At 36.8% G+C, this 15,906-nt stretch overlaps 1 protein-coding gene across 8 annotated transcripts in view; it reads left to right on the plus strand.

Annotated features, from left to right (window-relative positions):
- CACNB2 (calcium voltage-gated channel auxiliary subunit beta 2) overlaps positions 1-13,540 on the plus strand; it is a 379,562-nt gene extending 366,022 nt beyond the window's left edge. For all 8 annotated transcript variants that reach the window (XM_074266791.1, XM_074266797.1, XM_074266790.1 and 5 more), the window contains 4 exons: positions 7,949-8,100; positions 8,664-8,759; positions 9,089-9,274; positions 9,980-13,540. In XM_074266791.1, the coding sequence (XP_074122892.1) occupies positions 7,949-8,100; positions 8,664-8,759; positions 9,089-9,274; positions 9,980-10,471 (926 nt within the window). In that variant the 3' untranslated portion in view covers positions 10,472-13,540. The remainder of the gene's footprint in view (positions 1-7,948; positions 8,101-8,663; positions 8,760-9,088; positions 9,275-9,979) is intronic.
- The last annotated feature ends 2,366 nt before the right edge of the window (positions 13,541-15,906 follow it).

The raw sequence follows: 15,906 nt of genomic DNA on the forward strand, positions 1-15,906 counted from the left end.
CCCTCAAAGAGGTATGGGGCTCCCAGAAAAGTATAAAATATTTAAGAATGATTTTTTTTTTGCTGAGACAATTGGGGTTAAGTGACTTATCCAGGGTCACATAGCAGGACATATTAAGTGTTTGAGGTCAAATTTGAATTCAGGTCCTTCTGACTTCAGGGCTGGTGCTCTTAAGATTGATTTCTTGAGGTTTACAGGCCAGGGGGCAAACTTTATCTAATTAAAGTACATATTTTAAGATTTCACAATAAGATAAGCAGTCTTATTCTGCTTGAAATCAGAAGAAAAATATGAACATATATCAGCTAAGACTCAGCATTTTAGGAATGTAAAATCAATACTTCTCATATTAGCAGCAATACTTGTACTGGGCAGTACTGTAGATTCTAAGATTTTATTTATATACTGTAGATACTGAATTTTATATATATGTATATATATATACACACATATATATGTATACATATACATATATATATACTATATATATATATATATATATTCAACAAACAAAAATCACAACAAATTGGTTTGACTTTTGAAGAAACACCAAAACAGCAACAATAGCACACAAAAACAAAATCAAACTTTATTTAGGTCAGTGATCTTTAAAACAAAACAGAGAAAATATACAATTTTTCTCTAATATATCCTAAAACTAATGAAATGAGAAGAGTTCCAGGTAGAAAATCTCTCCAGTGGGTCCCTGCAAATGCAGAGGATCCAATGTTTACCCTCAGATGAGCTTTCTATCCCAACTCCCACTTACCCTTACATTTCCTAATATGGGACATACTTTCTGTTAAATCTCCATCAGTTTTGTTTAAATTTTTAAAAAAATTTATAATGATGTAGAGGCAAGAGTTTAATTAATTAGTACAATGGAGCAAAAATTGCTGGACTCAAAGTTAGGAAGTGGAAGATAATTTTGATCCTGCCACTTCCTATATATGACTTTAGGGGAATCATCTAGACTTCTGGGTCTCAGCTTTCTCATCTACAAAATGAGAAGGTTGGACTTGATGGCCTCCAAGTAAAACCTAAGAGTTCTAAATCCTAAACATCTAGATCCTTGTAATTGTTTTTAAATCTTTTTATCTTCAGTAGGCGCCACCTGGCACATACTAATTTAATTAAATCAGTTTCCTTAACTTTGACAGGATGCTTTATCCAGTGAAGTGGTCTGTCCAGATAAATTCTCCAGCAAGAATGATGAAAGCAACATAATGCAGCTGACAGTTGTACCCTCTTCACAGATGTTATTTTTAAACTATTTTTGGCACTAGATTGGAAAAAGTCTTATAAAAGTAGCATTTTTAATGATTTGTTGGCAAGTTGTCTGTTATAGGAACAGAAAAAGGGATAAGCACAAAGGATCACAGAATACAGAACTAGAAGGGACCTCAAAAATTATAGTTCAAATGCAAGTGAGGAAACTGAATAGTAGAGAAGTTAAGGGCACACAGATAATAAATAGCAGAGTCAGGATTTGAACTCATATCTTATGATTCCAAAGCTATTGTCCTTTCTACTACCTTAACCTGCAGCCAAGAGCCGGGGGGATTTTGTTTTGGAAAGCAGGAACAGTGAGTTCAATGGAACCAAACTGCCACAAAGGGAGTAGGAAAATATTCACTATCTCAAAAATATTGAGGTTATATACATGAGTCATAAATGAACATCCTACCTCTTATTCATAATTTAAGAGAATAAATGGGTCACATATTCTTTATCTCTCCTCAATCACCATTGCCCTCCACATTGAAGCTATGAATGATAAGACTCATACAAAGGAAAGATTCCACCAATGTTTTCAAATAATCCATTCTCAGTAGTCTATACAGTAGATCTGTTGCATATGTATGGACTAATTTGACAGGCAAATCATATTTGGATTATTAATTACATTCAGTTGTTTATAAACTAGTGTAATGAAATAGCACAATGTGATAATGCTGAAATTTGAATTAAAAAGACTTGAGTTCAAATCCCAACTCAGATACTTACTAGCTTTATGATTGTGGGCAAATCATCTAACTTCTCTTGACCTCAGTTTCCTTCTTTGTCAAGTGAGAGAATTGGACAGAGTAATAGTTAAGGTCCCTTCCAACTCCAAACCAAGTTCATAGGAGAAAAAAAAAATTCAAGGAAGCACATAGTTTAGGGGAAAATAAATAAATAAATAAATGTTTTCACATAGGATCAAAAGTATCAGCAAAAATATATTATCAACAAATAAAATGCATTAAGGGCCCTAAAACTAGGGAACAGATTTGACCTCATGAATAGAATAAGCATCTGGATTGGCGTGTCATTTTTTAAAAATAAGATAGGTAAAAGAGAATTGAGTGATACTCGGATGTCAGGAACCAAATAGGGGAAGCGTAATAGAAAGCTTTTGAGTGAATGTAGCTCATTGTATCCAAAAACAGAAGCTTTTTTTTTCTTCATTAGAGTGTACTTTAGGCCATGCAGACAGAAAGAGGAACTTAGCAATTTGGGGAACCCACAAGCCAAGCACAGAGGTATGAGTAAATAAAGGGAAATTTCAATTACCCAAATTTCTTATTGCTAAAGCACAGACAACTCATTTTTACTTGCATTAGCTCTTTCACAAGATGGTGTAACCAACAAGGGAAAATTCTCCTTTGGACCTGATTCTCATCATCAGAGAGTACTAGATTGCAAATAATGAATATTAAAGGGAACTATTACATCCTAGAGTTAGTTGATAAATTGAAGTTGATAAAAATAAGAGTTGGTAAATATAAGTCTGATGGGAATGATCTTTGGAAAATACCTTTCAAAGTATTTAGAGCAAGGAGAGGGAGGATCCCATGAAGTAAAATTCTGTTAGGGAAATCAGCATAACAGGGATGGAAAACTCTAAAGAATACAATTTTGAAAGTGCACCCCCCAAAAAAAAAGTTCAAAGAAGAGAAATAAAAGGGAGTGGAAATTTAAAAAACAAACGGAAAGTTGCACAGATCCCTGACCAACTGATTTATACTTTTAAAGTAATACACAGGGGCAGCTAGGTGGTGCAGTGGATAGAGCACCAGCCCTGAAGTCAGGAGGACCTGAATTCAAATTTGACCTCAGACACTGAACACCTCCTAGCTTTGAGACCCTGGGCAAGTCACTTAACCCCAATTTCCTTCATTTAAAAAAAAAAAAAGAGATACCCCTTTTGGAGGGTCACATTCTTTTTTTTACCAGGCAACAGATAGTGAATCTCTGAAACTTTTCAATTGTGGAAACAGAACCTAACAATTTTACTTCTCATATAGGTGAAATGTAAGATATGTTCTAGAAATAAGGGATAGATGGCCATTGCTAAACCATGGAAATTGGGAGATAGACCAGTTGGGCCAGTCCATAGAGTATATGGAATAAATATGTAATAAGGCAGGAAAGGGAGTACAGGCCCAGATTGTGAAAAGCTCTAAATGCCAAACAGGAGTTTCTATATGATCCCAGAGATCTGCTGGACATATTGAGTAGAAGAGTAACATGATTAGTCCTGCACTTTAGGAAAATAACTTTGGTGACTTAATGGAGGATGGTTTGAAATAGAGAGAAGAGGCAGAAGAACCAATTAGGAAACTATTGGAATAATCCAAGTAAGAGTGAAAGAGATTGTAAATAAAAAGCTATTAAAAAAAAAAAAAAACTTGGACAAATCCCATAAAAAAGAGTGAGAAAGAGATTGAACAATGATAGTAATCATGTCAGCGAAGAGAAGATATACATGAGAAATGTGTTAATGTGACAATTGAGTTTATAAGGATGCATGAGACTGGAGAGTCAAGGATAGTATTAAGACTGCAACCTTGAATACCTAGAAGGGTGGAAATGCTCTCAACAAAAATAGGGAACTTTAGAAGATGGTTGAATTTAGGGGGAGAAATAATTTCCAGAAATGTTGTTTGAGATCCATGTGGGATGTCTGTTTCAGAATGTAGACCATTGAAGATCAGATTAAATGTTTATTATGATTTAGATTAGACTTTTATTATTTTTACTTAGATTAGATGCTGATTAAATGTTTATTATTTAGATTAGATTTTGATTAGAATTCAGGAAGGAGATAAAGGTAAACTCTATAGAGCTGGAATTATATGCAGAAATAAGTAAACGCAAGAGAATTTATAAGGTTATTGAAATTTTTATTGCGACAGCTTACTTCTCAATGCTGTGAGCGCAGACAGAATCATCCCCTTCTTATTTTTCTAACTTGGTTCACTACAGCTATAATCACAGTCAAATTAGCTAGATTTTCTATGTTGTTTTTGAATTGTGGTGTTTCTTGGAAATTCCTTCATAAATTAATCCCTTATCTTCATTTTTAACTCTGGGAAGGATTAGAATGTTTCTTCTGAGTTGAGCACTCTTTTCTTTCTTGTTTCCCCATTTTCCAGTTGTGAATGACTCTTTGTGCCCCCATTTGGGGTTTTCTTGGCAAAGATACTAGAATGGTTTGCCACTTCAGCTCATTTTGCAGATGAGTAAACTGAGGCAAATAGGGTTAAGTGATGTGCCGAGGGTTGCCCAGCTGGTGAGTCTCTTGGGGCAGATTTGAACTCGGGAAAATGAGTCCTCCAAATTCCAAGCCCATAGCTCTGTGCACTATTGTGCCACCTAGTGGCCTCTTTTTCTAGAAGAGTAGAAAAGTCATCTATAAAGTCATTTTATTGAAGGATGCTCCTGACTCAAGCACTTGCAACATGCAAACATTGTGTGCTAAAATGATGTATGGAATACAACAATAAATATCATCCCTCTCCTCAAGGAGACAACTTCCTTCGTCCTTCAAGTTGAAATCCTTCTGTGAGACAATTGGTTTGGAGGCTTTTTAGTTTTTAGACAGAAACGAATGTCAAAAATCTTTGACATCTCTTTTGTTGAACTAATCTTTCAGGAAGATAATGTGCTAGCAAAATAACTGTATAAATATTGGATTTAACATATACTTTAACAGTTTAACATGTATGGGACTACCTGCCATCTAGGGGAGAGGGTGGAGGCAAGGAGGGGAAAAGTTGGAACAGGTTTTGCAAGGGTCAGTGTTGAAAAATTACCCATGCATATATCTTGTAAATAAAAAGCTATAATAAAAAAAAATAATGCACTGAGCCAGAGGAAGATTTCTCATGTTAACATGTTTCTCTAACTACAAACTACGTGTGTTTACAGTATTTTCTCTCGCTAGAAAATGTCAGTCATATTCTTCTAGGTCTAATCAATAAATCAATAAGTATTCAATCACCAAGCATTTATTAAGTATCTACTATGGAAAACACAAAGAAAAGGCAAATCACTCCCTGCCCTCAAAGATCTCACATTTTAATGGGATAAGCACATATACATGAAAGTCAATAGGTACATATAAAATATATACAGAAGATGTGAAGACAATCTGATTCTTTTTTTTGGGGGGGGGGGATGCAGTTGCAGCTAAGTGACTTGTCCAGGGTCATAGATCTAATAAGTGTTAAGTGTCGGGCTGAATTTGAACTCATGTCCTCCTCGCTCCAGGGCTGATGCTCTATCTACAGAGTTATTATTTAGCTGCCCCATAGAAAATAATCAGAGAGATGAAAGTACTAGCAATGGATAGGATTAATAAAAACCTCCTGCGGGTGCCTCTTGAGATGAATCTGGGGAAAAAACCAAAATCCATTTCTAAGATGCAAAGGTGAGAAGACAGATTTTTAAGATAGTACCTTTTGATGGCTTAGAACTCTTATTGGTCATCCCCAAATAAACTCATTTCTTTGCATCAAAAGTAGTGCTTGAGGATGTGTTGTGTATGTATGTGACCTCTAGTTATTTTTATAGTGGATATTGACATACACAATTGATTAAATGTATTATATGGCTTTTAACTCAGATCAGATAAATATTGCTCTAAGTCCCAGAGCAAAGAAATAGATACAATATGAAGCTTTAAGTGCTTCCATACTTCTTTAAAAGATTTTTATCAACCTCATTGCATCAATTATGACTGCTTGCTCTGCTACTACATATTGTAAAGCCCTGAATACCTTAGTAATATAAGTATTTGTGAACTTGCTTTTTTAAAAAAAAATTTGCAAGCTCTATTTCAATATAATGGATTTTTATATATTTTGTTCATTTAAAAACATTATCCTGAGAAGGGAAATATAAGTTTTGCTACACTGCAAAAATAATCTATGGTACAAAGTTGAGAACACCTGTCTTAATAAAAGTTTTTATATGTTGTTAAAGTTTTTTGTTTTGTTTTTTTTGTTTTGTTTTTTTGTCCAAGGTTGTAGTGAAGAGCTTCTAAATATTGTATGGTTATTGGATTTTAGATCTACAGATAAGAGACTTCCATGACAATCTAGCTTAATGGTCTTTAAAGAAGAAAGTGATTGTGTCAAGGTGGTGGGGAATGACTTGCCCAATCAGCAGAGTTTGGATCCTTGGACAACCACCATAGTGCCCCACCCCTAAACCCCTTATTTGTTTGTTCCAACTGGATAGATCCTATTAGAGCTTATCATAACGATAACCATAGACTTTCCAATGACCAAGTCACTTGGATGCTGGTGTTTAAAAAAAAAAAAAAGTTGAATTCATAATCTAGCTTGAAATTAAAGTGGAACACGACTATACTGTAAGAGAAGGATTAAAGTAGAAGCTTTTAAAGAGATTACAAACACCACACCTTAACCAAGAATTGTTGAGTAAAATTGTAATGCCTTAAATGGTTTTTGTAACTATAATCACTATCACTTCAGTAGTAGGTCTCAAGAAGTAACTAATTTATCTTTTTCTCTTGTTCTGGAATGGATACTAGTTAAGACTACCCTTAAGAAACTTCTGTTCCCAAGGCTAGGCATGTGAGTGTGATTTAAAGATGTGTCTAAATTATGATTTGAGACTTTCACCATATGTGGGATTATTTTGAATTTTTTTCCCTCATTCTTTATTATGAAGAATGGCTCTCTGTAAAGGGTTATGGGAGGGGGGAGGGGATGAATATTGTGAAATGCAGATGACATTTTAAAATGATAGTAAAAATGTATCTGAAAATGATTTTTTAAATGTTTTTTAAACACAGGATAAAAATGAGGAAGTCCCTCTAACTATGGACATTAAGGTCCGTTCCATTTAGAGAAAAAAGAAAAGGACCTAGACAAATGGTCTTCCCCTTTTTTTTCTTCCAGACCAGCTCTGGTTTCTGGGCAGACTGGTTTTTTGTGGTATTGTCTTTGTTGGGGGCGCATGTTTTTGAAATGTGGAAGTTGTGGGCTCATTCTTCTGGTCATGGAAATTATGAGTTTGCTAGGTGTGCTGGGAACAGAAAGCAATGTCTCCAACTTTCTGGTTTCTTCTGGATCCCAAAAGCTGGACTTTCATCATAGTCATCACTACCTTCCTCATATGGCGTTGTGTTACTAAGCCTGATGGTTGCAAAATTATGATTTATTATCAGTAAATGTTTGATTTGTATATCTAAGAAGATGAGAAACTTGCAAGCTCTAGAAGATGGCTGTGATCAAGGAGAAGTACCCACAGAGGAAAGGGGGGTAATGGTCTGTCTCTAGTATTACTTTTCTCTATTTGTATGAAAGGATTATGATCAGGTGAAAGCTTTCAAGTGAAAATATAAGTGAGTACAGAGAGCCATGGCATACATTTCTTATGGAAATCTGATGTCCCTTTGAAGTTTACTTTTCCTCTCACCATCAGTCTTTTAGCTTGAGAGCATATTTTCTCAATTCTGCACATATTTTGGAGGAAATAGCTCCTTTCAAAGGAATCTTTAAAAAATCCACTATCATGTCTATAATTCTAGCATTTCACTCAGCATCAGTGTCCTCTTCTGTGGCAGGAACAGCACATTATTACTTTATTTTAATCTAATTTTGTTTAATAGGCTGCACCTGAAATAATTGAACCTCACTTCCCTTTACAGCTGAAGTTCAGAGTGAGATTGAAAGGATATTTGAACTGGCAAGGACTTTGCAGTTGGTAGTCCTGGATGCAGACACCATCAATCATCCAGCCCAGCTCAGCAAAACCTCTCTGGCTCCAATTATAGTCTATGTAAAGATTTCTTCTCCTAAGGTAAAGAGGGTTGCTGTTGTTTATTTGCTAACTTGCCTTCCCCCAGAATGTGTTTTATGTTCTTAGTTTCTAATGCAACAAGTTATTTTTCTTTGAAATTGAAGCCAAGGTTATAAAGAAACATATGGCTTCTATTAAATGTCAATAATCAATGATGAATGGATTATGTACCTCTTTTTGCCCAAATTTCTGGTAAGAAAATGACTGGAGGTAAATGGTTGTCATCTCAGGCAGTGGTTTTGGAGAGCAAGGTGAGGAAAACATGATTATAGCTTTTGAGTCTTGAAAAATGATGGAACTCAGAGTGAATCAGGTGTATGCATGTGTTGTGAAGTCCCTAATTGAGATTTCTGTAAATATGTGCTTTTTACAGTTTGGAATTTCAATGATTCGTAGAGAGAGATGGCAGTTCAGTCCATTATAAGCAAAATGCTTTGCTTCTGAAACACCTTGCTTTCTACTCCATCCTGCTTCACAAAGATTATGGGAATTTTAAATTTTTAGTAAATTTTGCTCTTTTTCGAACATCTTATTTTGAATCATCTTATTATTGTTTCTTGCAGGTTTTGCAAAGGCTAATAAAATCTCGAGGAAAATCTCAAGCAAAACACCTCAATGTCCAGATGGTGGCAGCTGATAAACTGGCCCAGTGTCCACCAGTGAGTTACTACTTCTCTTCAGTGTAGAAATTTGTACATAAGCCAAAACCTGATTGGGGCTCCAAAATTAATGGGTTATAGATTTCCCAGCATGGAAGTGAAACATGGCCTTTACAAGTCCTACAAGGACCTGGACACAACTTCTTCTAATCCATTTCTTCATCTGTAAGAGGGAGAAGTAGACACAACATGGTAGGGAAGATCAAACATCAACATACGTCTCTACGTGTAGGGTTCAGTTTTCTGGTTTGGTTGTTTTGTTATTGTCCCTCGAATCATAATGCTGGCCTGCTTGAAGTAGGATCTTAACCTTTTTTTCCTCTCTACAGGAATTGTTTGATGTAATCCTAGATGAAAACCAGCTTGAAGATGCCTGTGAACATCTTGCTGACTACATGGAGGCTTACTGGAAGGCCACACACCCTCCTAGCAGCAATCCCCCCAATCCCCTCCTTAGTCGAACTCTAGCTACGGCATCTCTTCCAATCAGCTCCACCCCAGCCTCCAATTCACAGGTGCAAGACCTTCTCCTTCTTCTTCTCCATGTTCTTTTCTTCTTTCTTTCTCTGCTTTCTCATTCTCCTTCTTTCCTTCTCCGTTTACTTCTCCTCCTTCTTCCTTTTCTTCTTCTCCATCTCTTCCTTTCTCCTTATTTTCCTCCTTGACCTCCTCCTCCTTCTTTCTCCTTTCTTCTCCTTCTCCTTGTCCTTCTCCTTTTCTCCTTGTCCTTCTCCTCCTTCTTTTTCCTTCTTTTTCCTCCTCCTTTTTCTTTTCTTCTCCTTCCTTTCCTTCTTCTCCATCTCCTTTCTCCTTTTTTCCTTTTCCTCCTTTTCTTTCTCCTTTCTTCTCCTTTTCTCCTTCTCCTTTTCCTTCATCTCCTCCTCTTTTTCCTTTCCCTTCTCCTCCTCCTCTTTCCTTTCCTTCTTCTCCATCTCCTCCTTTCTCCTTTTTTTCCTTTTCTCCTTTTCTTTCTCCTTTCTTCTCCTTCTTTTCCTTCTCCTCCTTTTCTTCCTTTTCCTTCTTCTTTCTCCTCCTCCTTCTTTCTCCTCTTCTTTTCTTTTTCCTCCTCCTCCTTCTTTTCTTTTTCCTTCTCCTCCTCTTCTTTTCCTTCTCCTCCTCCTCCTTTTCTTCCTTCTCTTCCTTCTTTTCCTTTTCTTCCTCCTTGTCCTTCTCTGTCAGTACCCTGGCTAACCTCCACTTACTCTTCTGACCGTACCCAGGGTTCCCAAGACCAGAGGAATGACTACTCTGCTCCCACCCGCTCTGCTTCCCAAGCTGAAGAGGAGCCCTGTCTTGAGCCCGTCCGGAAATCCCAGCACCGTTCCTCCTCCTCAGCGCCACACCACAACCATCGCAGCGGCCTGGGCCGAGGCCTCTCCAGGCAAGAGACGTTTGACTCAGAAACCCAAGAAAGTCGAGACTCGGCCTACGTGGAGCCAAAGGAAGATTACTCCCATGAGCACGGAGACCACTACGCCCCCCACCGGGATCACAACCACCGGGAAGACGTGCACGGGGTCAGTGACCACAGACACAGGGAATCTCGGCACCGGTCTCGGGAGGCTGACCGAGAGCAGGACCACAATGAATGCCACAAGCAGCGCAGTCGACACAAATCAAAAGATCGATACTGTGACAAGGATGGAGAAGTGATATCCAAAAAACGGAATGAGGCTGGGGAGTGGAACAGGGATATTTACATCCGGCAGTGACTTAAGCCTTTGAGGCATTTTTGTTTGTCTCTTGGAAGTCTTGTCAAACAGCCACACTCCCCAACCACCACCCTGCCTCCCCCCAAAAAAAACACCTCACAAAATATTTTGGCTCTCCATCACAAATCAAATGATATCTGTCTTGTACAGTTTGTATTGCTGTTGCTTGCAGAGCAATAGCATGAGATAGAATATTCACATCCTTTTTTATTATTATTTTTGGAAGTGCTCTATTGACTCACCCGGTACAGTTACAGGCTTCTGGTGTCGTATTTGACTTTTACAAAGCTGTTTTTGGTAGCTGCCCCTTGAACAATATCTGTTGTCATCTTCAGGTGGTTATTAGTGTTTTAAACAAGCTAGAGTTGATGTGTAATAATCTCCTGTGTATTCAGCAAGCCAGAGTCAGCCTACACAACAAACAAAATTGTATTTTCTCCCAATTTGCATATTCATTTAAGGACCACTATCTGTTGCTTGTACCTCTGGTTGACTAAATTTGGGGGACAGATTCAGTCTTGCCTTACACAAAGGGGATCATAAAGTGAGAATCTATTTTCTATGTACTGGTACTGTGTACTGTATATACAGTTTGTAAATGTTATTTCTGTAAACACCTTCTTATTATATCGGTTTGATCACACTATTTTAAGAGTCCTAATGCCAAGTCAGCAGATTTGCTTTTGAATTACAGGGACTGGAAATACCCTCAATTCAGGAAATTTGTAACAACATTCAGTCTTGATACTTTTCCCTCTATAGCAGAAAGTCTCCTGTACATATTGTAAATATGTGTGATTGCTTGAGATAAAGAAAGGTTTAATTCAAGAGTACCATGCCATCCTTACAAGCTTATCTTTTTGACCACGAGGTATGGTAGAGGTAACCAAACTCTAGAAATTCTAATCCATAGGATTCACACTGATTGTAACAAACACATTCTTAGTAGTTGGTGTCTGTTAAGAGTCATAGCACTGGAGCATATGAGCCAGAAATCTTTGCGTGCAGGGGTGTGTGTGTGTATGTGTGTGCACACGTGGATATATGTGTGCACACGTGTGTGTGATACGGTAAGTTTGAGTGAATATGATGAATCTGAATGCAAAAAAAAAAAAAAAAAGAGTCTGTTGAAGAAAAAATAGAGACTGATACTTAAAATTCTGCCCAATTGGATTTCTATTTTGTTGTTCTCTGTTACTTTAATAATCCAATGCGCAGTCAGGGAATTTGAGGAAGTTTGCTGCCAAAGGTAAATAGGGAAGCATAATCTGCTGGCTCTTTTTGTGATACTCCCGGAGCATAAACACAGGCACTTGTTACTGTGAGTGTTTCACTGGAAATGGTACAATCTTTGTGTTTTATAGTACTTGTTTTAGGAAGAAAAGTTTACACAGCTTGTGGAATTATTTTGTGGGAAAATAAATTTTTGTAGTTTCTCCCACTTCATTTCTACACTTGCCAATTACTCCCATTAATTCTTGTCATCTGGTGTTCCTACCCTTCCACCTTCCATCCAATCTCTCTCCAAATCAAGCAGTTTTGGTGTTTGTTTGTCAGGAACCTAGAAAGTGAGTTTTGTAACCAAAGTCTCTGCTATTTAGAATCAACCAGGTCAAAATGAATTGACCTGAACTGCTAGTAAAATGTGGGGATATTTTACTTCATTAGACATCTGCTTTGATGAAAAATGCCTAGAAGATACTATCTCCTGCCTTCAGCTATTCTGCTGTAAATGATTGAAAATGTTGCTAATAGTTTTAAGACAAATACTATAGATGTCTGTAAGTGCACATGTTATCCAGACATCACTGGATAGGTAATGTTATTATTAGGTGAGTTTTTAACACTTGAAGTTTTTCTGGGGAAAAAAAAAAGTGGATATAATTGCCCAATTTCAAATAATGTACATTGTCCAAAAAAATACGAAATTCCATTTTTTTCAAATGCCCTTGTTTATTCCAGTCTCTAGCCTAAAAACTAAAACTATTGTTTTAACCTTTTAAATTAAAATTTGTCACAGATTTGGCTTTTTCTACTCTTCCATAACCCTACTTTCTCACCAAGGTGAAAAAAAAAAAAACCCACACACACACTTTGAGAGGAACTAATCAAAACAAGTGGAGTGCTTTATAAACCCATTTCCTGAATCTTTTTTTTTTTTTCTTTTCAGGATGACACACTTTTGTATATAATGTAGGTAAATGATGCTCAGTAATTAGATCTCTTGAACTGTTAAAACTGATTTATTTATTGTACCATACCAACAGTGGCTATAATGGACATGCTGAAATCTCGTTGCATCAGTGAGAACTTCATTCCAATAACCTTGCTTTTAAAAAATGTTTTAGCTAAAATAGACAGCTATGATATTCATCCCTATTGTTCCAACATATCATGTTGGCCAGCTTGCTGGCTCAGAATCATTTATATTGTTAAAATGTGACTAATATTCTAGACTGCCTCCACTGCTTCATTTCTCCTCCTCTCTCCTTGAGCTCAATGGGATTTCATCTTAATTACCTTAAGATTTCCACTGCTCCAACCACATTTCTCATTTCAGTTCCTACTTGTGGATTCTTTTGCAGGACTGCAAATCTTTTGAGTCATTATACACGAAAAACTGTCCAGTGGGCATAAATGTAGACAGAGTGACAAAGAAAGTAAGCTCAGGTACAATAGGATTTCATCGGTTTGTGGAATATAAAGATGTAGTCTTTCACCTGAGCGTTTTTGTCATTGACATATTTAGTTGCGGCATCATAATTTAGTCAGTCAATCTTGAGAAATGGTGGAAATGACTTACTGTGTTCTTGTCCTATTCATTTCCATTTTTCCTTTCTATGCTCTTTCTCCACTGATTTCATTTACTGTTGCAAAAAGGTGCTGCTAAACATAGGGACTAGTTTTAGACATATTGTACTTTGGGATGTCACCACCCTTTAAACATGGTTTGCTATGCATTCCTGTTGAGAGACGTTCACTTGTCAGCAGCCACACAAAATTGTTCTTCAATAATCCTGGTTTTAAATCATCCATATGAAACAAATAAAGAGCTGGCTTCTGCACTGTTTATTAGTAGTAGCAGTATTACTTGATTTCAGAACTAATTATTTTAGTAGGAAATGCTTTGTGTCTGTTACTGCTTCTGTTATCAAATTATCAATTTGTGTAGTTTCTTCCTTTGGAAAAACGATAGCAATTCAAAGTTCACTTCCTTCTATAACACGAGTCCTGCCATCATGAGGCTGTTCAAGAGGCCGATGACACAACAAACAGCTCACTGATTTCATGTGAACAAGGTAAGTGACTTGCTAAAAAAAGATGCTGGCAGTCCTGACAAATGGGAATTTATTCCTCAGCAATACTTTGTTTCTCTTTTCATTGTTTTTTTTTTTTAATTCTGCCTGTGTGCTAAAATCCATGATCAAGATGACAAAAGTTACTTTGAATTTTACTATAAAATATTTTTAAAGAACAAGCTATCTGGATAAATTGTACTCCACACTGGTGCAATCTCCTCCATCTGATAATGAGTCAGTTGAGAATTACTACTTTCGTTCCCCCTGAATTGTTGCATGGGTAGAATGAAGTTATATTACATGAAAAGCAGATTCCCTTCCCCACCAGCTAACCTATGCATTTATTTTCATTTCAACACCATTTAAACTAAAACTAGCTCAGGCTTTGAGAGAAAAAAGTAAAATGCATTTGCTGTTAATTTTGATCCACTGTCAATTCTGCAGAACATCCATAGTCAACTATGTATATAAATTCTAATGAATTTATATACAAATTGTACTTAAATTGTATTTCTTCTTATCAGCCTACAAAATATTCCTTTAAATTATATTTTCAAATTTCTCAAGATATTTTGAGCTTTTTATCATCAGTTTCTACTGCTTTTGTTTTAACTTTGCTTCTTAAATTTGAGGTTGTTGAGTATTTTTTAAACTTTTATTTCAATTTATTCTTTGACTTTAGTAAAGGAGTGAAATTCACTGCAAACTTCTTTTTCTGTCCCAGGAAAAGTGACTTTTAACAATATTCTTTAGATTTTCTGTCTCATTCCACAGACCTTTTTCTCATCTCTGTTCTTCTTGCCAAAAATGTTTATGTATCTATCATCAATCAAAATTCTCTCCAGCCTTCCAAAATGTAATTATACTATTGAAATACTTGCTTTTCCTTTAACATACATTACTTCAGGCTCTGATAAAGAAAAGTATACTAGGCATGAAAATTTTAAAATATGGACAGGGACTGAAACATCATATGTTTAAATGAATGTATTTTATTTTCTCAATTGTACTTATAGTGGGAGCACAATAAGTCTTAGAGATGAAAATAAGTTCTAAAAGGAGTAATGATCATTTATTATATTGAATGATTTAAAAAGATGTAAGAAATGGTTTATCTCTTATGTGCCCAAAATTAAAGGAAATTTAGGGCTGTGGTTAAACATAGTGCTCTTTTTCCAATCACAGACCTATACTTTGTACAGAGCAGCCCAAGCCTATGTAGACTTTTTAACTCTCTGGCAACAGTTTGTATTAACTTAGATAATTATCACTATGCCCTCGTCAGGGCTTTCAGGACAGACTATTTGCTAATTTTGCCTCTCCCTCAGCAAGAATACAGGGCCACATACATAGACCACTCTGCCAGTGTTTATACAGAATTCACTTATAATGACAACTGACAAAAATGATCAGCTATGTCCTCCATAGCAGGAAACAGTTTCTGCCCTAAAGATGAAGCAGAAGATTCTTAATGTCCTATTTCATAACACAAATATTACAAATAAAGTATATACAAACTGTTTCCTGAGAGTTTTTCAAATGCACTCAAATGAAGTCCTCCTTGCTTACATTTAAAATCAGTAAAAGGAAAAACAGAATGGCAATAGCTGTAGAAGCTTGTGGTGTAGGTGTTTCCTCCAAAGAGAGGCAGCAGGGTGACCTATGGTTAGAGCCCCCAATTCTGGCCTCAGATACTTACTTGCTGGGTGAGCCTGGCCAAGTGGACTTTCGTCTGCCTCTGCTGTCATAAGGCTAGCTGCTGTGAGGGTCCGATGAGTTTTCTGTGAAGAACAGGGCCCGGCTCATCTCCTTCCTTCAGAGATGCAGGAGGTAACCCATTCAGGCCTACTCCTTCTGGGTAACCCTTCTGCATTTGGTGGTATGATCTCCCCGAAGGGAACCCCTAGAAGATGTTGGGGGACAGGGAGGTCTCCCTCAGGTTCCTTGGTATCGTGAAGCTGTCAAGGGAGCATGATGGAGCACCATCCGACACCTCGGCTTGACCTTCACTCCCCCTGCATAACCAACTCATGTTTTTTGGTCGAATTTCTAGACATCATCCCCTTAATGCCTTGTTGGGATGCGTTGCAGTTTGTCTGTGCCCTCCATGCACCTCCAGAGCCGTTGAGGTGATAA

Source organism: Sminthopsis crassicaudata, chromosome 5 (genome assembly GCF_048593235.1).
Source record: "Sminthopsis crassicaudata isolate SCR6 chromosome 5, ASM4859323v1, whole genome shotgun sequence".
NCBI lineage: Eukaryota > Metazoa > Chordata > Mammalia > Dasyuromorphia > Dasyuridae > Sminthopsis > Sminthopsis crassicaudata.